The 24527-nt window shown below is 44.2% G+C and overlaps 2 protein-coding genes across 2 annotated transcripts in view; both read right to left on the bottom strand.

Annotated features, from left to right (window-relative positions):
* Positions 1–4073: 4073 nt before the first annotated feature.
* Positions 4074–9936, bottom strand: LOC139921980 (uncharacterized). Its single transcript, XM_078289632.1, has 11 exons — positions 9842–9936; positions 9438–9579; positions 8572–8700; positions 8324–8457; positions 8037–8129; positions 7766–7849; positions 7632–7655; positions 7263–7352; positions 6807–6907; positions 5496–6214; positions 4074–4564 (listed from the first exon to the last, which is right to left on the bottom strand). Exons 1-11 carry the CDS (start codon positions 9896–9898, stop codon positions 4074–4076), a joined length of 2064 nt encoding a protein of 687 aa, XP_078145758.1. The 5' UTR covers positions 9899–9936.
* Positions 9937–11551: 1615 nt separating this feature from the next.
* The window catches only part of atr (ATR checkpoint kinase), a 31346-nt gene continuing 18370 nt past the window's right edge, over positions 11552–24527 (bottom strand). The window contains exons 28-48 of the mRNA XM_071912383.2: positions 24309–24480; positions 23882–24048; positions 22952–23116; positions 22058–22149; positions 21618–21709; positions 20740–20917; positions 20410–20595; positions 19442–19601; positions 18938–19117; positions 18342–18484; positions 17994–18091; positions 17437–17666; positions 16913–17047; positions 15866–16066; positions 15079–15222; positions 14612–14762; positions 14304–14460; positions 13834–13987; positions 13277–13428; positions 12716–12821; positions 11552–11991 (exon numbers count right to left, since the gene is read on the bottom strand). Coding sequence (XP_071768484.2) covers positions 11818–11991; positions 12716–12821; positions 13277–13428; positions 13834–13987; positions 14304–14460; positions 14612–14762; positions 15079–15222; positions 15866–16066; positions 16913–17047; positions 17437–17666; positions 17994–18091; positions 18342–18484; positions 18938–19117; positions 19442–19601; positions 20410–20595; positions 20740–20917; positions 21618–21709; positions 22058–22149; positions 22952–23116; positions 23882–24048; positions 24309–24480 — 3237 coding nt within the window. The 3' untranslated portion in view covers positions 11552–11817. The remainder of the gene's footprint in view (positions 11992–12715; positions 12822–13276; positions 13429–13833; positions 13988–14303; positions 14461–14611; positions 14763–15078; positions 15223–15865; positions 16067–16912; positions 17048–17436; positions 17667–17993; positions 18092–18341; positions 18485–18937; positions 19118–19441; positions 19602–20409; positions 20596–20739; positions 20918–21617; positions 21710–22057; positions 22150–22951; positions 23117–23881; positions 24049–24308; positions 24481–24527) is intronic.

Genomic DNA, 24527 nt, shown 5'->3' on the forward strand with positions numbered 1-24527 from the left:
AAGGGAAGGTGCAGAGGCTGGTGTAGCAAATTTGTGAATGATTATTTTCCTCTCTGCAGCAAAGCAGATACAGCTTCACTGGTGACATAAATAGTGTCTGCATGAGTGTCTGTATTTTGCGCCTCTGGCCCAATTCCATCAGTCTTGCAGATAAGCTGCAAATGCTTAGGAGTCCTGTAACTAAGCAACAATTGCAATTAGAAAATAATTTGCAGGTGGGGTATAAAATGTGGTGTGTTCGTGTGTGTGTGTGTGCGTGTGTGTGTGTAAGACAGGTGGTACTCTCGCCATCCCCTCGCCTGTGCCCATCTCAGACGTTTCTGCCCTTTCTTCTCTCTATAGGTCATCTGTCTATTTAGGTCATCATACGTCTCCATAACAGAGGAAGTAGATTTATCAGCAGCCGCCAGACGCTCTTTAACGCCCCCACCTGCACACCACACCTACCGTTCGTCTGTCACAGTCGCACAAAAACACTCCCGGCTGGCAGTGAGGGGGAGGAGTGAGGAAAGATGGAGGAAGGAGAGAAGTATATTGTGTGTGTGTGTGTGTGTGTGAGAGAGAGAGAGTGAGAGAGAGAGAGAGAGAGCGAGAGAGAAAGAGAGAATTCAAGTATTCTTCATGTGTTAGTACTTTTTGGGGCAGAATTTTATTCCGAGCAGAGAGCTAGAGCGGAAACGGAGCTGGCAAGATTAAGACAGACTGAGAGACAGAGAGAGAGAGAGAGAGAGGCAGACAGACAGACAGAGAGATTCAGAGACACAGAGAGAGAAAGAGAGAGGGAGAGAGAGAGAGAGCTAGAGGGAAAACGAGATGGATTGATTAAGAGAAGAGGGAGAGACGGAGAGACAGAGAAAGAGAGGGAATAAAAGGAGAAATGGGGCGAATGGGTGTTGCCAACTGAACTGGATACACTGGATAGAAACAGCAGATTTAAAACAGCAACAGGACTTGACTGATTAACAAACCGCAGAGTCACACCAACACAGTGAACTCAGCCAGTGCGGGGCCACTTTATGAGAATTGTGTGGTTTTCTTGGGTGTATCCCTCTTTTGTCTGTAATATGTAGTGGAGAAAACCATGGAGATATAATTGTAATCCACTATACTGCCACACACTATAACCACTGTATTATTGCATAGACTGTTAAGATACTACAGTATATATATATCCTTATAATTACGTCTAATGATATTAATAGGAGCATATTAGTTTATGATTATGGAATATCTTAAGCATTTGCAGTGAGGCACAGTTAGGCTTTGGTACCAGAGATATTGCAGCTAATATACCTAAACAGATATTACTTGTCTGTGCCCCCCAAGTAGAGGGAAACCACTGAGCCAAATATAATTAGGAACATCTCTGTCCTGTTGATCTGCTTCCATAATTCACTCATCTCAACCAGACCTGCAAAACATCAGTTCACCTTCCCCTCCCTTCCTGCATCACACAGGAGCGCCACCCAAACACCAGCGAGAGAGAGCTACTATCTCTGGGACGACTGTGCTGATACACAGGGTGCACAACACATCGTGCGTGCAGGAAATGATAAAAATAGGAGGAAAATGTGTCAGGGATCTGCTGTATCTGTGAACAGCAGAGGAAGAGCGGCCAGCAGCCAGAGACAGATGGAGGAGATTCTATTCCTGTTTGGCTGCGTTACGGGAAAAGCAACTTTAGAGTTATAGGAATAAAACTCTTCAATCTGTCTTTAGGTACCGTCTGCTCCTCCTGTCAAGTCCCCTGATACACTTTAGAGTTGATATAGTGCTGTGATACAAGAGTTTATTGTGTTATTGAACCGTGGGCCTGCTGACTGTATTCAGATCAATATCGCACAACCTGTTCTTAACGGATCCAATCTGTTTAAACAGCCGCAGACTGGAAAGAGGTGAAGAAGTGAAGGAGTACAGGAAACGGCGTATGCACACACACACACACTCACCACACAGTGTGTGTGTGGGGGGTTTGAGTGTTGTGGGAAGTGTCATGCTATACCACCAGACCCAATTATCCTGTTATGTGGTTAATGTGATTAATAATACGACGATCAGTGAACTGAGCCAAGCTGAACCACAAGGCCCACAGTGTGTCAGAGTGGTTTATGTTTAATGAGACGTGAAACATTACTAAACTTGGCCTGGAAGAAATAATCAAGACCCCAACCTTGAAATCATTGTGCGTGTGTGTGTTTAAAATTGGGTGAGGAGGTTTGGCTGGTATGAGTGTGTGTGTGAGCAACACATTTTAACAAAGAAATAACAGAAATACCTTGACTGTAGAACAAAGAAAGGATCGACATATTTTGATTTGGAATATCACTGTTTGCATATTTATTTCCACATATTCATTTTCAGATGAATCGTACTGAACTCCAACCTCACACTGACATCAGCTCAATGTACAACATATGACTGAATGTACACAGTTTAATATTGGCAGCAAGCAGCATGTACATACTGTAGCTATCCAAACACACACGTCTTTACATATTGGGACAAAACGCATGGAGGTGGTGGGTGATTACATCAGTAACTCAGTGGCACGTTAATGTGTGTATGTGTGTGTGTGTGTGTGTTTCCATCCAGGGACCCCAGAGTGGTCCCACACCACAGTAGAGCAGGACTGCCCTGACGCAGAAAATTAACAACATCTGGGTATGGAAACATTTACCCATTTCACATCGTGGGGCTTTAGGGGGGAAAGGGGAAAAGTGAATATGTGATTTGAGTGTGAGAGAAAGAGGGACAGCTGGGGGACAGTGGGCGACATCCACCTGCAATTGTTTTTGGTCACTTTTTGGTGTATGTATGCAGTTTTTGTTCTTCCTGCAACTACCAAGCTTTCAACTGTCATCACTGTTATCTTTTACATTGATTTTAATGACCCTAACTGTTAAACTTGAAGTTCTCGTTAAACATCTCTACATACATTGGCAATATGTACAGTGTTACGTCATGCCAATTTTTTTTAATTTGAGACATACAGAGAGACAGGGAGGAGAGAGTGGGTGAGTATTGTGAGTGTGTGTATATATGTGTGTGTGTGTGTTTGGATGTGTAGTGGTAACGCCTGCTGCCTTACAGAGTGTGTATGTGAGGAGAGAGATGTTTTGTACCAAGCTACAGCATAAAGACCCTGTTCAGCTTGGTGTGCTGTCGCCTCCCTGAACTCCCAATACACAAAACTGACACGTTTCATATGGAAAATGACCTCAGCTTGTAGATACATGAGTGAGGGGTGGGTGGGGGGGGGTCACACATGCAGATACACACGTGTAGGGGTACACACACACACATCTCTGTTAGGGTGTCACAGGCTTGGGGAAACTGTTAAATTAAAAGGTCAAACAGCAAGGGGGACACAAACGAGTTCTCTTTACCTCATACTCTCTCTCTCTCTCACACACACACACACATGATAGTATGCATGTGGTACACTTGGACAGAACGCATTTATGTACACACTCAGATATAGATACACAAACACACACATACTCGCACATGAATGCATGTATGCACACAAACATACTCACACACACACTTGGCACAAAGCTTGACTAGTTCTCCCATTTAGCTAAATCTACAATTGAATAAATATTTGGTTTCACAGACTGACAGAAAACAACTGTCACGCTCACAGGCAGCAAATGTAACAGTCAGGCCTGAGGCCGGGGGGGAGTAGACATTGCATCTACTGCCACTAGAGGGGAGCGATATTCAATATTCAATATTTTCATACATGAAAAACATATTAATATGGCTGGAGGCTAATATTATTATGGCAGTATATCATGTTTAGAAAAATAACCACTTTTACCACAGCTTCACATCATCTTCCCTATGGGATAAATTAATTATTTTACCTTACCACATATACTAATGACAATAAGTAGCTTCTAATGCACCTGTACCACAGGACACTTGGCAGGCCTACATCACTGGAAAACACTCTTATTACTGCAGTCTGTATGTTCAGATCTACAACACCAATGACTGGTCGACACAACAGCCTCTATACAGTCTAACTGGCTCCATTCTGAGTGAATCCCAGCTGACGTGTTTTGTCTCTACTGAACCTCAGGCTGACTGGCTGACGACGGGTCCTTGACATCTTCTCCACTGATGGCCGGCAGCTCACTAGCTGTTTCACTGGTTGTTAAGGGCTCAGCAGCCGTTTCATTGGTTGTTGGGGGCTCACTAGCCATGCCATTGGTTGTCTGCATCTCATTAGCTGTGTTACTGGCTGCCTGGGGCTTGCTACCAATTCCATTGAGTCGTGAAGGTGGGGAAGCTGCTCCATTAGTTGTTGGCTGACTGCCTGTTCCGCTGGTTGCCAAGGGTCGGTCGACTGTTTCACTGGATGTTAGAGGCTGGCTAGCTGTTTCACTGGATGTCGGAGGCTGGCTAGCTGTTTCACTGCATATAGGAGGCTGGCTAGCTGTTTCACTGGATGTCGGAGGCTGGCTAGCTGTTTCACTAGATGTAGGAGGCTTGCTAGCTGTTTCACTGGATGTCGGAGGCTGGCTAGCCAGATGTCGGAGGCTGGCTAGCTGTTTCACTGGATGTAGGAGGCTGACTAGCCGTTTCACTGAATGTCAGAAGCTGTCTAGCTGTTTCACTGGATGTTGGAGGCTGACTAGCTGTTTCACTGAATGTCAGGGGCTGGATAGCTGTTTCACTGGATGTTGGAGGCTGACTAGCTGTTTCACTGAATGTCAGGGGCTGGATAGCTGTTTCACTGGATGTCGGGGGCTGACTAGCTGTTTCACTGAATGTCAGAAGCTGGCTAGCTGTTTTACTGGATGTTGGAGGCTGGCTAGCTGTTTCACTGGATGTCGGAGGCTGGCTAGCTGTTTCACTGAATGCCAGAAGCTGGCTAGCTGTTTCACTGGATGTCAGGGGCTGGCTAGCTGTTTCACTGGATGTCGGAGGCTGACTAGCTGTTTCACTGGATGTAAGGGACTGGCTAGCTGTTTCACTGGATGTCAGGGGCTGGCTAGCTGTTTCACTGGATGTCGGAGGCTGACTAGCTGTTTCACTGGATGTCGGAGGCTGACTAGCTGTTTCACTGGATGTCAGGGGCTGGCTAGCTGTTTCACTGGATGTCGGAGGCTGACTAGCTGTTTCACTGGATGTCGGGGGCTGACTAGCTGTTTCACTGAATGTCGGGGGCTGTCTAGCTGTTTCACTGAATGTCGGGGGCTGGCTAACTGTTTCACTGAATGTCAGAAGCTGGCTAGCTGTTTCACTGGATGTCGGAGGCTGACTAGCTGTTTCACTGAATGTCAGGGGCTGGCTAGCTGTTTCACTGGATGTCGGAGGCTGACTAGCTGTTTCACTGAATGTCGGGGGCTGGCTAGCTGTTTCACTGAATGTCACAAGCTGGCTAACTGTTTCACTGGATGTCGGAGGCTGACTAGCTGTTTCACTGGATGTCGGAGGCTGGCTAGCTGTTTCACTGAATGTCAGAAGCTGGCTAGCTGTTTCACTGGATGTCAGGGGCTGGCTAGCTGTTTCACTGGATGTCAGGGGCTGGCTAGCTGTTTCACTGGATGTCAGGGGCTGGCTAGCTGTTTCACTGGATGTCAGGGGCTGGCTAGCTGTTTCACTGGATGTAAGGGGCTGGCTAGCTGTTTCACTGGATGTCAGGGGCTGGCTAGCTGTTTCACTGGATGTAAGGGGCTGGCTAGCTGTTTCACTGGATGTCAGAGGCTCAACAGCCCTTGCGTTGGTTGTCAGGCATGGGCTGGCTGTTCTGCTGGCTGCTGGCAGCTGATCTGTTGGGTGAATGGCTGAAGAGTGATTGTCTGAATGTGATGTGAAGATCTGATCAGCTGCTTGCTTTGCTGCAGGCGGCCATGTGCCTGATGAATGTTTTGTGGCAGGAGACTTGATTTGTCCATCAGTGGCTGAGGACCAGCTGGGTGCCTGGCTGTCAGCTGAGGAGGTATTGTTGTTATTATTGGTATTTGCCTGGTCAGGCAGTTGTGTGGTTACAGAGGACTCTGTGGCCTTTTCAGTTCCAGACAGAGGCTTTGCTGTCGGTGGAGCCTGGTTAAAGCCTGGAAGTTGGTGGATTTCTACTGGATTTGGAGTCACTTGGTTTAAGCCTACGGGCTCATTGGCTACATGGTTGCTAGTCGATGGCTGATTAGTTGCATTGCTACCTGCTGACTGCCAGTTATTGGAGCAGAGGACTACAGGAATGCTGCAAGGCAAAAACAAAATCATAACCAAGTTGTTATTGTGAATGACAGAATTTGCTTTAAGAATTTACCCTAAAAAATATCCTCAATGGTTTCCTTTGTGGGACTAAAATGGGATTTGCAGTTCTTGCATCTTATTCCTGTTACTGGGTTTTACTAGAAAATATATTTCTGGGATACATTTGTGCATCTTGTTGCCAGCAGAGATGCTTTGCCAACTGGGTTATAGTTGCAAATAAAAAATAATGGTTTGGATCCCATATTATATACTTCTTGAACTGGTCTTGGCCTTGTCAATTTCCAAGTGACCCTTGTGTGGAAAAACAGTTTTAAAATCTTTTTCCTTTCCTAAGTGAAGAAACTAATAAATGTTGTAGTCATAACTTTGAGTGCACACTTGCAGCCTGGCGGTGCCGTGTGAAAAACTCAAAACTTTGCATGCCAATTCAGATCCATAACCCTGGGGCGTATGAAATAAAATTAAAACCCATGGTAGTGTTTCAAAAATGCCTAGGAAGCAATGAGAAAATTTAATGCATGTTTTCAGTTCTTTAAAGATTTGTTTTTTTGGTGTTGTAAGGTAGACATACACACCTGGCCAGCTGTTTCTGGAGCTCCTGTGCATGTTGGTGGCACTGGGCGTAGTAACAAGACTGAGTCTCCACAAAGTCAGTCAGGCTCCGCATGTGATTGGTCTGACACAAACAAGACAGGTGGCACCATATGAAGAGTTTGGGTCCAAAATAAGATATGCAGCATTTGAAAAAAGTAATGCCTAATGTCATGCTATGTCAAACTATGGTACTTTTTAAAGATCAGCAGGTAACTCTTTGTTGATAAAATTTTTACAGACTGGATCCTCTATATTTTAAGTGATACTGAGTGATAAACTACAGGAAATTATCTTTTCCCAACATGGATATATGTTTTAGAATAGAACTTTTTGTGTGTTCATAGTTTATACACACACCCTTACCAAGCTCTATAAATATGACAGAATCTTATGTTATTTTCCTATCTGTGTGTATGTGTGTGTGTGTTTATACGTACATGAGTGGTGCCGATTCCTTCCAGAAGCCGTCTTGAAATTTCTGACTGTCGATCAAACAGACTCTGACAGATCCTCAGCTCCATCTCTGCCTACAGAAACACACACACACACAAAATCTTGATGCTCTTGCCAATTATTTTATATGTATCACCAGCTTTGTTTCTGCAAATGGGATGTGACACCTGGATCAAAATCCCTGGAATGCTTACGGATCTAACAGCCAACAATAAGAACATTAATAATGCTAATAATAGACCCATATTCAATTCTCTTTTTAGCTGCTGGCAGTGTTTCTGTTGAAGTTGTCATCCTGGGTTTAGGCAAGGGATATATACATCAGATCCTGTGTGCAATAAACATGAACTCACCTGAGAGATTTCCTGAGCCCACATCTGATTGAGAAAGACAGAAGGACAGGTGAATTACCCAATGAGCAAAATGCAGGTTGAGCTAGTTTGAGAGTGTGTGTGTATTTGTGTGTCTGAGCCCTAGAGAAACCGACCTTGAGCCATTTAACACGTAGGAAGCTGAACATGTAGGAGACGTGAGCCACATAGTCGTCATCCAGTGGGTTTGCATTCAGGTTCTGACAGAAGGAGCAGGGAGGTGGGACGAGAGGATGAAATATGCAAGATAGGATTAATGGAAAGGGACCTTTGTGTGTTTTTGCTATGATTCAGGCATAAATGCATTAAAGAAAATGAAATGTTGTTGCACACTATTTTTCTAAATCAGTCAAGTATCGAGGACTAGATGTTTTCATGGTAACTCACTCTGGCCTCTGCGTCGGCCTCGTGGGCTTTCCTCAGCCTGGTCTTGGCTATGTCCAAGTCCAAACGCTTGTTCAGCAACATCCTGCGCTCATCCTACACACAAACACAAAAACACACACTTTTTAAAAAACATATTAGGAATACAAACCATTTACTACATGAATGAGAGAAAGAACCAAGGGAGAGAGTGAGGGAGAAACAGGAGGGTGAAAATCTGAGCATGTGACATCCAAAAAACACCAGCAGTACCAGTATCATACAGGTGTGTGTGTGTGTGTGTGTGTCACCTGTATGACTCTGTATTCCCCCTCTGTGAAGCTCCGGAGAGGAGTCAGGAAGTGGATGTTGGTGCTTTGGACAAACTTCCTCTCTGCCTCGCCTATTTGCTTCTGAGCCTCTCCACACCTGAGCAGTGCGTTCCCTAAACACAAACATATTGGCGTTTAAAAAGAATACATACCGAGGAACAATGTAAAACAGGCAAGGACCTAAATTAAGTAACTTGAGTCTTCATCCACAGAAACTGTATACTCACCGTAAGGTGTGTTAGGTCCCATCTCCAGCCCCGCCTGGCTCATGTGGTCTCCCAGCACCTCATGGGCGCGAGGCCGGGGCGGGGCGCTCCAATCCAGACGCTCATACAGCCGGTCCTCTAACCGGGCTCCTGCATGATCAGAGGGGGTCAGAGAGAGGTCGAGTCAGGTACAGGGGGTGAGTTATCGCTCTTGAAACCCACTGACAGTTTATTTTGATCTTTTATATTTGTTCAGGAAGTCCAATTAAACTCGTAAAAATCTATTTTCAAAGATTGTCCTGAGAACACTTAAGCGAAACAAATATCTCACAAAACACAATTTAGACTTAAGATGGAAGTCAAAGGGGACAGGACATCTAGTAGTCGAGGCATAGCTGGTTCTATTCCCAATGCCAACGGTGCCAAAGTGCCACTAAGCAAGGCTATCTAAACCCAATGTAAATGTTCCCACCTGCTCCTAGGACCAGTATTGGAAGCTGTTAACTACAATACTGTGATACAGAACAGTGGGCAGTTGCTTGCAACAGTGTGCTTTATCTGTCCTTGTCTACAAATACTGTAGGTAAAAACAGATTATTGTGTAGACAGAATAAAATGCTTCGGTCATAAGATAAACAAGGCTATGCATATATGCCCTTGATAATGGAGAATATGCCTAACTGTAAGAGGTTATTACTTCTGGCAGCCGAATGGCCCTCCTTATTTAATAAATTGCAGACCACATCCACTCACAATCCATTAGATGAGGTAATTGGATTGATAGAGGAGAGGAGAAAGAATGACCATTCATCTGACCGGAGCAATTACAGTCAGAGCAAACGGAAGGGCACAGATGTATTACAGGAGGGCGGATGGGAGTCCCTCACCGGGGCTGGGCTGCAGTAAAACCTCCGTCTGGGAGATGATCTGCTCCGTCCAGGTCTTGGTGGATTCTGCCCGGGCCAGCAGCTCCTCCAGCCCGCCGTTAAACTCCGTCCGCTCCGCCTGGCCCAGAGTCTCCCCCGTGTACTGGAGCGGGATTATAGAATAACATTTAATTACTATCGATTAAGAAATAACAGATTCATCCGACAATTGTGTTCTTTTTGTATTACAACGGTCTTTTCTCGCCGTTTTAAACCAATAAGAGTCTCGAGGTTGTGATTTATGGTGATTTTAACAGCAGATTTTCACTGTAATCGTAAACCATATCCTCGAGTAACTTAATGCTTAATTTTGCACTTGGAATTTTGCAGAATAAAAACACGTATTGTTCTGACTGTCTTTTTACCTGAACAGCACGGTTGATGAGCTGACCGGCGTCTACGGCCAGCCTCGTCAAATCCATGACGTCGTCCAAGGTCGCGCGTCGCCCCGGTGGTCTGACACTCTGAGACAACGTTACCGGGACTATTAAAACCTCGGTGACCAAGAAAAGCCTGGTGACCTCGCCATGGCTTGGTCAGCCCCTCCGTAACCAGATTCACACTCCACAAATGTTACCCGCGTGCCCATCAAGCCAAACACGATGACGCCAGTGCCATCCTTTGCATCACGAGACTTCTCGGTGCGTCGGGCTCCTCCGTTGTTGTCATTTTATCCTCCAACCATGTCGAGTGCTCACTGAATGACAGTTAGCTGTGTTTACTCCTGTAACCGTTTGCGGGTACCGGGAACACACTACACGACTTTTAGCTCGATTATCGCCTCGGTTTAGCCATCACTGCTGACTGCGGACGGTCGGCACAGACGATCTTGAAGTGTATGAGGGAGTTTAAGTTGCTGCTTCACAAGCTAGCTTCACGGCAGTTGGTACCATCCCGATCATTTCAAACATGACATTGAACAGTTGAATATTGACAAGTCTTCGTGTGCTACTGTAGCTTGAGTAAACTGAATGACACAAATCTGAACGGAGACCGCTGGCAATAGCCGATGGGAATAGAGAGCAAGTGATTGAAACGAAATTTCTATCTTGTTTTGGTTCCGTGTTGTAGTACCGCGAGAGTGTCTTCGCGAGATCGAGGGCTGCGAGGCTACAGAACTCCGTTATAGTGTGTTACAGTTACACCTGTATTTACCTTTTTACCTCGTTGTCAGGGTGTATGAGACCCCCAAATCCTAGCCGTCTAGTTTATAGGACGATAGTACGACAAATATGCGTAAGATAGTCGTTAAGTGTGTGATACCCAGTCTTTCCGCAGTCTGTGCTCCCAGAGACTCAAAGATATCCAGCGATGCCGCCGCCGCATTTAAAATGACGCCTTTAATGTGTCACTGTAATTAACACACTTAAAACTGATTGAAAAAATGACCCATATCCACAACCGGTTGGAAAGCTCCTCTTGATTAAAAGACACCCACAACCCTCTTCGGCTGGAGGACAAGACTTAGCTTTTAGGAGACAAACTGGAACAGCAGCCAGGCGTTGATGAAAAGGAGGACAGTAATGACCAAAAACACAGTGACTTTCTGAGTGTCTGAACCCATGATTGGTCAGGAACAAAAAAGAAAAAAGGAAAAAAAATAATCTTGCTCACATAAATCAACTCCCCATCACTCACTTCGCACTGTTATGCTCACCCAGTCTCCCTTATCCTCTTAAGGCTTTCACAAGCAAACACTTGGCTCTAATTGGTGCTTGTGTGACAAAGGTGAGCAGAGAGAGAGAGAGAGAGAGAGAGAGAGAGAGAGAGAGAGAGAGAGAGAGAGAGAGAGAGAGAGAGAGAGAGAGAGAGAGAGAGAGGGGATTAAAACAGCCATCTGACAGGCTGACTCCTACTGTAAACCTAAGCAGGGTTAAGAAATGAGACGGCACACTTGTTATGGACAGATTTAGAGACATGAAAGTCAAATTTGCAAAAAAAACAACTTTATTACAAGGGAATTTACAAAGATCCTCCGTTTCCAGAAAATATGAAACTATAAATCAATGATGGCACTGGAGATAACAGAAAAAGAAAAAAGGCATTATTGTACATAAAGAATAACTTTTCTCTGAACAGTTGTGGTAAATGCATATCATACCTGGGTCAAATAGCATTTGCAAATATTTTTTTTTTTTTACCTTGGAACAACAGATGAGTGGGTTTTACTGCATCAGGGAAATTCACCTAAATTGAATTTCAAATACTTTACTGTGATTTTCTAAACTCTCTGGTACACAGTGTGTTTTCATGCCGGTTAAAACAAACACTATCATTATTTGCAAACAGTATTGGACTCAGGTCTGCTCTCTCTCTCTGTGTGTGTGTGTGTGTGTGTGTGTTACAGGTAGGGCCCCCAGCCCAGATACATCTGACAGAGCAGCTTGTCGTCAGTGGCCTCCTGTATGAGGTAGTGGACGTGTCCCTCTATAGACAGAGGCAGACCCAGCACTTTGTTCCGGCTCTTTATCACTCCCTGCAGACGCTGCTCGATGTCACACACATGGGTTTTAGCCTGGCAGAGATGGGAGGGAGGGAGGGAGGGAGGGAGGGAGGGAGAGGAGAGAAATGAGAGGAGGAGAGGAGTGAGATGCAGGAGGTAACAACAATATGACAGTTTTCCACCCCCACAATGATGCTGTTATCCTCATACATGTCTATTCTTGTATGATTTGTGTTGTTTTATTACCCTTTTATATTGTGAAGCATTCTGCTTACCGCCCTGCCTCTGTCCCTTTTCCCCCCTTCCTCCCCTCTCTCCTTTTGTTTTACTGCCCGTTATTAATGATAATGTTTGTTGTTTAATGTTGTCTGTCTCTTATGTCCCTTTATGTTGAATGTTTGTATGTCTGACTTGTGATTTATTTTATCCCCTCCCGGGCCAGGCCATGCATGTACTGTAAATAAGAATTTGTCCTCAAGTGACCTGCCTGGTAAAATAAAGGTTCAATAAAAAAATTTAAAAAGATACGGTGCCGCTAATGAGGATAATGTGTTCAATATGCTCCATGGGGATACAGATTCCTGGATGGTGGATGACTTGGTCTAATGATAATAATAATAAACTTTATTTGTATAGCACTTTTCTAAAGGTTTAAAAAGTGGTTTACAAATAAAACAAGAGAAACAACTCAAGGCAGTAATAGAGAGCACAGGGCAAGAACAAAAGATTTAAAACAAGATAAAATGATAGGTTTTTGTCATCTTTGTGTGTGTGTGTGTTTATGCCATGTACACACCTTTTCATTGACTATCTCTCCCGTCTCGTTGGCCTGCGTTTTGGAAAGTCCCTTAGCTTGTTTGCTCCACTCCACCAGCGGGTCATGAAGGAAGGTCTTCAGAACACTGAGGGGAGAAAACAGAAATACAAGCGCTTCGTTTCTAATGAGAGTCACTGTATAAATTTGTACTTGTGTGTGTGTGCCAGTGAATATGGATTTGTCACTGTATTTATAGTCTTTTTTTTTGTGTGAAGCCAATTTGAAATCAATCCCTTTCAGTGCGGACTTAAACGTCAGTCCAGAATTCAAACTTAGTAAATTAATTTCTGCTCCTTGTACTTTTACTTAGTAAATTTAGAAAATGTTGTAAATTTAGCCTACTTCCATGTCCTTTCAGACATACTAGTATTCTTTTTTTTTGGGGACCCAGAGGCACATCCGCACCCTGTTGTGTGTTCTGGCTCAGATTATGAAACAAAGCCTTACAGGGTTATTCGATACATCCGAGATTGAGTACACGTGTGTCTGTGTGTGTGCGTGTGTGTGTGTGTGTGTGTGTGTGTGTGTGTGTGTGTGTACCTCATGAGGGGCTCTCTCTGGTCCCTCATCAGTCTCAGTGTGACCTCACAGGCCTGTCTGAACAGGCCCTCGGTGCCCATGGGTCCCATGGCGTGGACCATGTTCTGGGTCAGACGGAAGGGAACCACCTCCGGCACGTCGAACGTCTCCCCCTAGTGGAGAGGGGGGGAGGGAAGGAGAGAGGGGGAATGCAGAGGACAAGGAGAAAAGGGAAGTAGAGCGAGGTTGAGAAAAAAATTTGAAAGGTTTCATTCCAAAATATTCCATTTTGAGAGAAAAAAAAGTGTTGCCTATATTGCAGGACCCAGTGATTAAAAAATCTGGGTGAAAAATCCATTCCTCAATAACATTACGACTTTACAAACTAATGTCTTAATATATCTAGTAGCCGTCATGCCATAAATATTTTTGAAGAGTAAGTGTTACATTTTGGCAATGATGGATGCCTCATGTGGGAACAAACCTCTTCAATTAAACAGTGAGCAAAATAATTTTTACATAGTTTTGAATTTAACTTTTTTGACGGATAAAAATATCAATTTGACACAAACACAAACCTTGTTGAAGAGGCAGTTGAAGTCGACGTGAACACATTCCCCGGTGAACGAGTCGAAGAGGATGTTCTCTCCGTGGCGATCTCCCAGACCCAGGATGTAGCCCACCATGGACATGACAGCCGTGGAGCGGCAGTATGCAGAGCGACTGCTGTACCTGGAAACACACGCACAGGTTGGTACTACGTGTGAAAACCTTCCACTGACTGCATCTATTCCTGAACCTCCAACCCTCGTCCTCACAAATACATGCCTAACCATAACCTAATCCTAATTTTAACTCTAAACTGGAGCCTTTTCAAGTTGAAGACCAGCGAAAAAGTCCCAACTTCTTATATCCAGAACTCATACTGGTCCTCTCAAATATAGTAACATAAGCACACAGACACAAATACACAAAAAATTAAGCTTGTGGACAAGATTTGTAGAATTTGTGGCCCGTGATCGTAGGTGAGCTTTGCAGCGGGTCGTACCATGATGTGGGGTCGGGGAAGGTCCGGAGGAACCACTCGTGGAAGACGGGGAGGTGTCGAGGGCACAGCACCTCCTTATGGATCCGCAGCTTCTCGTCAAAGGGAGCCGTCTTGGGAAGAATCAGCTTCCTCAGCTCCTTACCTGATAGGTAGACACCTGGGACACACACACACACACAAATATGACAACAACATAAAATTACTACATCGTATTTAGTTTGGCTGTTTTAAGAGTGTATTTCTACCTCTCTAATTATAGGGCTTGGTTGGAACATTGGGAGTGTGTGTGTGTGTGTGTGTGTGTATACCTCTCTCCTTGTAGAGCTTGGTGAGAATGTGTCGTAGTCCGGCGGTGTTGTTGACCCACTCGATGATGCCACACTCCTCGTTGAGGGGAATCACAGCGTAGGTACGGATGTGTAGCTCCCTCCGCCTCGACTCAGCATCTTTACGCAGGCACTACACACACACACACACACGCACACACACACACACACACACACACACACACACACACACACACACACACACACACACAGACACACACACATACACATTACTCATTTCATTCTTTGTTTAGAGTGCAATAACACATTTCACACACACATTCAGTACACTCACACTTGGACATGTAAATGAGCACAAACATACCACTACCCCCCTCATGCATACACGTTCTTTCATTCAGAGTAAAAAAAATAATCATAAAACACACTCATACACATACACACACACACACACACACACACACACACACACACACACACACACACACCTTGTTGATGAGGCAGTTGAACTCCATGAGTCTGCAGTCCTTCCTCAGGTCGTCTTTAGGTTTACACATCATGGTGTAGCTCTGCCCATCAGAACCCTTCAGACTGATTTTCTTAGGCTTCTGTAAGGAGGCCAGGATCTCCACCTACACACACACACACACACACACACACACACACACACACACACACACACACACAGGCTAGGGTTATACTTGTCATTTGTCACTTCAATCAGATTTTTGTGACTGGTTTTGAAGATCCGATGGCAATGTGAGCAAAATCAGATTTGTGTGCGCGCAGACCCGTCACTTCAAGCATCCTGTGAAAGACTGAAATGTAGAAACTGGGCAAACCACAAAACGATAAATTTCACACTTATGACTCTACTACTACTAAGACACCATATATGTTATTTAGAGATATAGAAAGAATTTTTATAGCATTTAAAAAGGTCACGGACACAGACTCAGTTATGAAATATGAGCTAATTTGAGTTGTACTGGACTTATTTTCAGTACTTTTTTAGTGATACTCTATTGATTTTGCTCATCTTCCTCCACAGAGGCATCAGAGCAGACTAGGGATTCAATGTCTTGACCAAGGACACATTCTCAGGTCGGACACTTGTCATGCATCAGTCATGTACGATTGAACCTGGGACTTTCTGGTTACAAGACATTCTCTCTTACCACTAGGCACCCTCCCACCTAAAACAGTAGAGCTGGTGACACAAAAAAAAACGTGAATAATCTGCTCAGTGAAACACCCTCATTCTCCATCTCTTACAGAGTCTTCGAAGCCGGCGAGGTAGGCCCAGTGTCCGGGGAAGGCGTCGTGCTGCGCGTTCGTCCCGCCGGTGCAGGGCAGCGTGGGGATGAGCACCGACTGCAGCGGGATCAGGATCTGGCTGAAGGTCGGCTCCTCCACCAGACGCTTCAGCTGCTTGAAGTGGACGCCCATACTGAGGGTGGTGCTGTTACCATCCACCTGGAAGACACATCCACACACATACAAACACACGCTTCATTCTACTGTACATATCATTCACACACTTCTACTTAACATGGCCGAGAGCTGGAACTGTCCATTTGCTCTACTCTTATTCATATCCTATTTTTCTTTGACGTATTCTTTTCCTACTTGCTGCTGCAACGGCCCCATTTCCCAACGGGGATCATTAAAGTTTCATTTAATCTAATCTAATTTACCAATAGTACGAAACAAAAGGGGTGTGTGCACGCCTACCGACAAGACAAGCACACACAACCCTCTTCAAAGCAGGTGTTGGGCAGTATCCCATCCACTTGGGAGGACTTTATAGTGAGATTTTAAAGTATTTGAACAGCTGCAGTATATATTTTTTTTAAATGCTTTGGCTCCATACTCCTGACAAATTGTATCCATCCATCAATTTTTTAAACCCGCTTATTCCTATTCAGGGTCACGGGACAAATGGTATCGATTGTGAAATGAGATGCATTTAGCAAATGAATAGTGGCATGCAACATACGAACACACACAGTCACTTTTTTACTTTTATCATGAACATGCACATTAATCCATTTGGCTGTCATTGCAGATGTGTTACTCATTAATCTTAACTTGAGAATTGATTCTCTGAAAAAGGAAACATTCAGCAAAACTTGGCAAACAAGAAATGGAGAAACTTTAATTATTCAACCAACGTGTTTCAGCGAAAAATGCCTTCATTAAGGCAAAATCACCAGACCATTGATTCTCTGAAGATAAGTTATGTCGTTTTCTACTATATGTAATGGGATTGGACATTGTGTGTGTGTGTGTGTGTGTGTGTGTGTGTGTGAGGCTCTGTACCGGCTTGTTGCAGAGCTCCAGCAGCTTGTCAGTCAGCCTGTTAGCGTCTCCGATGAACTTCCCCAGAGAGTCTTTGAGACTGACGGCCTTCTTAAGGATCTCATTACAGCGGTTCATGCGCATGGGGTAGGACGACTGAAACACACACACACACACACACACACACACACACACAAGTGCATACATTATTTTATACAAATGCAATCCAATAGGCCTTTGAGGCATTGAAACAGGCAAGCTTTAGATAATCACACACAAGGGATTCTTGTCTCATCTCAATATATATGGAATATGTAAGGTTTATTTGGGGAATTGAACCATTTGTGAAACGACAGATCATAGGAGAAGAAAAACATATACGCACGCACACACAGGCAAGCATACACACATTTATATAGATGTGATTCAAATATGCAGCTATTGAAACCAGCAGGCTCTATTTGATCACAAGTAAAGGATTCTTGTCTCTGCCTTGAGGGGTTAAACTGTGAGTACAAAGACACACACACACACACACCCCCTACCTTGGAGACCGCGGTCATGAGCCACATGGCCTGCTGAGGGTACGCCAGCAGCACCTTGGCCACGATGGTCATGAGGACGGAGAAGACCTCGTCGCTGGAGTGACACACCCTGGAGATGAGCTGGGAGAAGGCGGTCAGGAACTGGTAGGGCGCCAGGCTGGCGCAGTGCTCGCTCACCGCCGCGTTGATTTTACCCAGCTCCAAGCGCATCTGTCTGTCTGCTCGCCCGGCTGCAGTGTGCCGGGACACGGAGGGAGAGATATATATTTGTAGGCACACTTTCAAGGAAACAGCATGAACAACTGACCTCGTGGTTACCATTTTCATTGTCTTAGTAGCTTATCACATATACAGGGTTAGGATTATTTATTGGCTATGAAAAAACAAAACAAAATATCAAACTATGGAGTTTTAACTTGTATTAAACATGTGATTCGTAGTCTTGTTTTGGCTTTCATGATATCAGTGAATTGCTCGTGAATTAGCTCTGCACTGCATGTATTTGAATGGCTCATGTGTCTTGTTTTGACTCTTACACACACTATTAGGCCACCCACCTTTCTCACACTCATACACTTTGGCTCCAAAATCCAGCCAGAGCGACAGCATCCGAGGCATGGCCTGATAGATGTACTGGTTTCCAAACTGCAAGGCTCTGGGGGGAAAACAAATCAGTTAACTGCCTAGTAAATTAGCTGGTTGATGAAAAAATGAATGACTCTTTAGGGAAGTAAGGTGGGAGGCTAGCTTGTAGTAGGGCACTTATATAATAGCATTCGCTCTGTTAGTGCAGATACAGATGTTCTCAGTTCAAAACTATGAGGTTCTGATTCCTTTACAATCGCAATATGTGAGCTGTTTTTGACACAAAAAAAAAACAGTGTACGCAAACAAGTTGCTCTTACTTTCCAAAGTATGTGACGATGTATCGGATGAGGTTTCCTTGTTTCTCTAGCTTGTTGTCGGTCACCATGGGCATGACTTTGTCGTAGTACTTGGCCAGGTAGAAGTTCCCATCCTCCCACTCTGGCAGAAGGTTGGTCACATCCTGACAAACACACAACACAATCCAGACTCTGAAGGCAGTGATAAACAGGGCAACTTTTTGGGCAACCCTACGGGCAACTGTGACCATCAGGGTTGTCTCAGCATTGCTGCTTTACAGATACATGTACACTTTAAAGATAAACAACACATCAATGTTGGCAGGCAACATTTGCATGGATTTTTGGCCCTGCTGTTCATTTTGCCGCCTGTTGCTGGGAGAATTCCCCATCTGCATTGCCCACATAACTGTCTCTACAATCTCTACAAGTAAATGACAGTAAGTATGGGGATTTTTATGTTTTGTGAAAACTGAGGACTGATAATGTTTGATCAAAGCTTATGACTAAAAAACAAACAAACAAAAAGAATGAAGGAAGCTATCTTTTCCTCATGTTAACTGTAACCTTCAAACATTTCTTTTTCCTCAGTCTACCATGCCCTTCCAGGCTAGTACCTTGTATGCCTTCATGATGGCGTTGGACTCAAAGTTGGCCGTCTCCTCCATGAAGCGTCCCACCAGTAGCATGGCCTTGCCTTTGGTCTGCAGGCTGCGAGGGTCGGTCAGCGGCTGGTCGTCAGGGAAACACTGGGCCACGCCCTTCTGGAGGACGATCAGGGCCTGGTGTACATCCCCCTGAGGACAGACCGACATATATACACACAGTTTGTATCGGTATCGTTTTGTGTGTGTGTGTGTGTGTGTGTGTGTGTTTGCGTGTGTACAGTATGTGTGTCAATCAAATTTTAGAATTTTGAACCAAACTGAATTGTCACTTCAATCAATTCAAAATGTCAAAAGAAACTGCCATTCGTTAGTTAACTGTAGAGGGTTCATTCTCAGTTATTTTACTCAAAATGCAATATATGCATGTCTCAAATGAATGCTTATTGAATGAGTGAGTATTTAGATTTTTCTGCTTCCTGTACTGACTGAACTGAAAGATTAGTAGTTGTGTACCTTGGACCAGAGCCACTTGGCCTTCTCGGTGAGCAGCTCAGCCAAGTGTGTGTTCTCTCCGTTCAGCAGAGCGTTGAAGGCCGTCTGGTGGTGTCCCGCCTTCCTGGCCACCCGGGCGCTCTGCAGCCAGCACTCCCCCACCAGCTCCTGACACACCGGCCTGGGGCACAAGCACAGGGCCGAGACGGGTTAACATCGATTTTGTTAAGATTTACATTTTAGCCATTAGCTGCTTACGATAAGGCAGTAAACATGCTCTCCCCCTTGTATGATGCAGCCCCCCTCAATTAAAAACAAATAGGTAACCTTGTTTTGACCTGGAATTGTTGTACCCCCCTTAAGTACAAGAAGAACATTGTCTTTAAATCAAGGTGCATGAACTGGAAATAACTAGAAAAGGAATAAATTCAGCTACTGTTGGAGGCCGATGGTTACTCAATGGCATCAATTAAAGCTTTTCTTGAAGAGCATCCATCGGCCTCCAAGAGTAGCTGTATTTGTACCCCCCTTAAGAAAATCAGTGTAGTTTTGAAAATGCTGGAGTGCAGTGATGAGATGCATCATTGCCCCAAATTTCATCAAAATCAGATCAGCAGAGTCTGAAATATTGTGTGACGGATGAACGAATGAATGAACAAACAGCGGAAGGAGACAATAAGTGAGACAATGAATATAAGCTTAAATAAGAGTAGATGACTAAGATACCAAGTGAGTGAGTGAGGAGTTCAAGGTTCGGAGCCACAGTGCTCAGACAGCTGATGTGCTTCATAAAGAAATAAAAGCTGAGGAGAAAAGGTAGAATTTTTTTTTCCCCCCAAGTCAGGAAGATATTATAGAAAATAGAGGAGTAAGATATAGAAAAGAGGGATGTAGAAAATAACACACACAAATGAAATAGTTTGAGGTTTTACAAAGACAACTCAATACAACTGAAAAGTATGATAGTGTGTGTCTCTGTACATCCTTACCCTGATCCCAGGCTGAGCAGGGCGCGACGGAGGGCCAGGATTGGCTCCTTGGCCCTGAAGGAATTCTGGGTCATCTCCAGTCGATCTGACCAATGGAGGGGCAGCTGGCTGAGGCTGGGGGCGGAGCCTTCTCTCTGCTTCTGCAGCTCAGTAAAAGTGTGCTCCAACTCACTCAGCATTTGGAGCCTATATACACACACACACACACACACACACAAATTACAGCAATAAATCTGTCTGTCAAAATAAATCAGAGAACGACAAATAACATGCAAAACACTCAACAACACACACACACGACCAGGAAGACAGGCAGACAGAAACACACACCTGACGATGTACTCGTATCCTCTCTGGTAGGTTCCACACTCGTAGCTGGCGGCAGACAGAGGGACGACCTGCTCCTTCCTCACCAGCTTCAGCTTCCCATAGAAAGTCTCTGCATCCTGCTTCTTAGCAGCCAGCAGCATCTGGCCCATACGCACGCCCCATGTACTGGACTGACGGTCTGGAGACACAGTGACAGTGCAATACAATAACCATACATAGGTGCTCGCCCCCAAAAAAACAGCACCCATGGTGGTTACATCAGATCTTGTGTATTGGTAAATAGTCCCAAGGAAATTTCTGACAGACTTGAAATGAAACTGAATGTCAAATACAGGGATCAAGACTGAACGGAACTTTATAATATAAGCTGAAGTGAACTCAACAGACTTGAATGGAATTTAATTTAAAGGTGCACTAGACAGGAAGATTCTTGTAAAAATACAGTTGTCGTATTAGCCTAAATCATCAAGTGTGTCTGCAACAGAGAAGAGCGTCCTATCCCCGCTGATTTAGATCCAGTAGATTCGCCCTATTTGCCCAAATGCAATTCTGGTCACTTCTCCACCCACAAGAAGTGACAAATCGAAACTGTGAGCGAGCTCCGTCCAGAGAAAGTTAAAGTCACCAATGTTAGATCTTTTGGCTCTCTTGGTATAAAGCATCACAGACCGGCCCGGTTGGTAAGCATGAGCGTCACATTACATGATTTCTGGGTATTGAAGTTGAATTTTTTTTCAGGTGGGTACCTCTCACTGCCATTTAGGGCCACCAACGTACAAAGTTGCCTAGTGCAGCGTTAAAGGCTCATCTGGGTGTGTGCGTGTGTGTGCGTGTGTGTGCGTGTGTGTACATGTGTGTGCGTGTGTGTGTGTGCCCACCTGAACTCAAATAATCCTCCAGCAGGTCCCATTTACTGAGCTTCCAGGCTGCCTCCACTCTGTAGGCGTTCAGCTCCGATTTCCACTGGGGCCTAAATGTGCACACAAAGTTCAGTTCATTGGAGCCTTGTTGACATGGTAAAGTAAAATTGACATCAGAATCAGAATCACTTAAATTGGCAAATACAATAAATGTACAGAAATTTGTCCATTTAATGTCCTTCTATTATCTTATTGAGTCTCAATGTATAAAACAGGACACTAATTAAGAAATCCATCAGATAACCTGTAGTTATCTGATGATAGCAAATACATTTCAACAAATGGTTATGGTGAATAGAAAACAATGGATTCAGCCTCCACCTTACCTTTGGTAAGGATCAGGGTAACAATTTATGTGTGTGTGTGTGTGTGTGTGTGTGTGTGTGTGTGTGTCTCACTTGTTGGCCAGTACTCCGTTGACCTGAGTGATGACGGTGGACAGCTGTCCCAGGCCGAGCATAGAGGTCATCACCCCATGGTAATGACCAATCTACACACAAGGGAACAATACAAGTGATAGAAATAGATTGAAACAACAACAGCTGATTATTATTATTTATTATGCAAATTTAATGTAAAAAATGTGTCCCCCTCTCTCCTTGAGTCTCCTTATTTTTCTAATTTGTTTTCTTTGCACCACTCTCTTACTTGAATATTCTAGGGCACTGCTTAATATTGGCTGCTTGCACTGTTGGTGACCTGGGAACTGAAACTTATTCTACTGTTGCACTCATCTTGCATCACTCTGGATAAAAGAGTCAGCTGAATATCTAAAAATCTAAAATCTGTAGCCTATGTATGTATCTACAGGTTTCAGAAAGCTACATTTCAGACTTTTGAAGATGTTTAGTGCTACATAGAAGTGAATATAAGATCAAATGAAAAACCATAATAAAGAAACAATTCTGATTTAATTTAACACAGCTAATGAAAGTTCGGACTATAAATGGTATGCATGTTCTAAATTAATCTCTAAGTGGACATGCAGGGCAAAGAAACCTGTAATTGCATGGTGAAAAAATAAGACCTCAAATATCTGTACCTGTAGATATTTTAATATTTTTTTTAAGGCCTTTAGCAAAAAAACTTATTTCAAGACTTTTTTCAGACATTTTAAGGATCAGCAGATGGAGTAAAACAGAATGGATAAGGAAAATAGAGACAGAGAGACAGAAACAGAAAGGAGTAAAATGTGGTACCGTTGGTCCAGTTCAGGCTCATGTTTTTTGTGTGTGTCTGTGGCTGTGTGTGTGTGCATGTGTGTGTGTGTGTGTGTGTGTGTGTGTGTGTACCTGGTCTGACTCCAGCTGTATGGCGCGGTCGTAGCAGGCGGTGGCGTCTCGGAGCAGACCGATGCTCTCGTGCTCCAGAATCTGTTCCCGTAGCGACGGCTCCTCCCTCCTCAGGGCGTTGACCCCCCTCACCCCGTCAGGCTCGTGCATCGCAGCGTACAGCGTCTGCAGCAGCCAATCATAAAACAGAGATTAGAGAGACGCAACTTTCCCTCAAACACCTCTTCGTAGCTGGCACTTTGTAACTTTACAAGTTAAATAAAAAACTTTGTAACTTTTACAAGTAACTTTACAAGTTACAAAGTGAGCTAAATGTCTACCTTGCGTGTTTGTGAAGTGAGACGTTGGCTGTGTCATCAGTTAACCAACGAATTTCAAAGAAACAAGGGGGTATAAAAGTGACATGTTCAATGCTCTACACTCTTAACAAACAGGGTTCTCTATAGTACCAGAAAATGGTTCTTTATGGTGCTATCAAGAACCCTTTAAGAATGCATGACATGTCTTGAAATTAAATAACTTGTTACTCTGATTCACCAGTTTCTTTTTATTTTAACAAATCAGAGGCTTCTTTGAGTCATTATGGTTCTATATAGAACCACTGCCAGAGCGTGTGTGTAGATACACATGGAGAAGCAGAGAAAAATAACATAACATACTTGAAGATTCCCAAATCCTACCATTTATTTTTAACCCTGTGTTATCTGTCTCTGCTGTCAAATAACTAAAAATTCTAACAACTGTAATGCTAAAAGGCATTACTGGTAGACTGGTAGCTAGTGAACTAGCAGTACCATCCAGGTACTCAGACATCCTGTGTATATCGATTATTTAAACCAGTTTACAATTTTAACACCTGAAAGTAGAGGAAATAAGTGCATACTTCAGGAGAGAAGACAAATTTAAGTAACCAATGACATGTTGTCTGACCTGCAGGAAGGTGAGATGGTCCTGGATGTTCTCCTTGTTTTCTAGGATGTATGCTTCAAAGTGCATGAGGGCACGAGTGTACGCTTTGGAGCGCAGGGAGGCCTTGGCCAGGACGTCCTGGGGGATTCCCTTCAGGAAGGCAACGACTCGCTGATACTCCCCACTCTCTGGAAAAACACAATCGTTTTAGTTTACTTTTATTATTTAATCATGCAGGTTAGTGAACAACAAATTCTTGTTTACAATGACAGAATAGCACGCACACAAGCAGACACGTGAGATGTGTGCATAAAAACACACATCTCACAGATTACCACTTTAAAAAGGAAACACAAAGTCAGCTGTTTTTGTATAATCTGAGTTGAAATGGTTTAGATTACATGCAAGTACAAATCTTTTCTGTACCTTGCTTGAATGTGTCACTTACCGTTGTGCTTGGGTTTGGAGGAGAGGATGTGGCGGCTCCACTGTGTGAGGTGAGCCAGCATGCTGAACACCGTCTGAGTGCTGAGCTGTGATAGGCTGGAGGCCGTCTCCTGGACACGCCCCCCTCCTCGTCCGTCACCCTCTGTCAGCACGGCCAGCATCTCCTCCGTCACCTGGAGGGAGGTGTGTGATTATTCCAAGGAAAATTACTCTATTGACA

This window comes from Centroberyx gerrardi, chromosome 17 (assembly GCF_048128805.1).
Source record: "Centroberyx gerrardi isolate f3 chromosome 17, fCenGer3.hap1.cur.20231027, whole genome shotgun sequence".
Lineage (NCBI taxonomy): Eukaryota > Metazoa > Chordata > Actinopteri > Beryciformes > Berycidae > Centroberyx > Centroberyx gerrardi.

What these genes read in the sequence shown, in the direction of transcription:
- LOC139921980 (XM_078289632.1), bottom strand. Translation starts at nt 9,898, where the DNA reads ATGGATTTGACGAGGCTGGCCGTAGACGCCGGTCAGCTCATCAACCGT. An exon ending in AGGCCGACGCAGAGGCCAGA is followed by an intron (nt 7,850 to 8,036) that starts GTGAGTTACCAT and finishes TCCTTCTGTCAG; the next exon opens with AACCTGAATGCAAACCCACT. An exon ending in TACGTGTTAAATGGCTCAAG is followed by an intron (nt 7,656 to 7,765) that starts GTCGGTTTCTCT and finishes TTTCTCAATCAG; the next exon opens with ATGTGGGCTCAGGAAATCTC.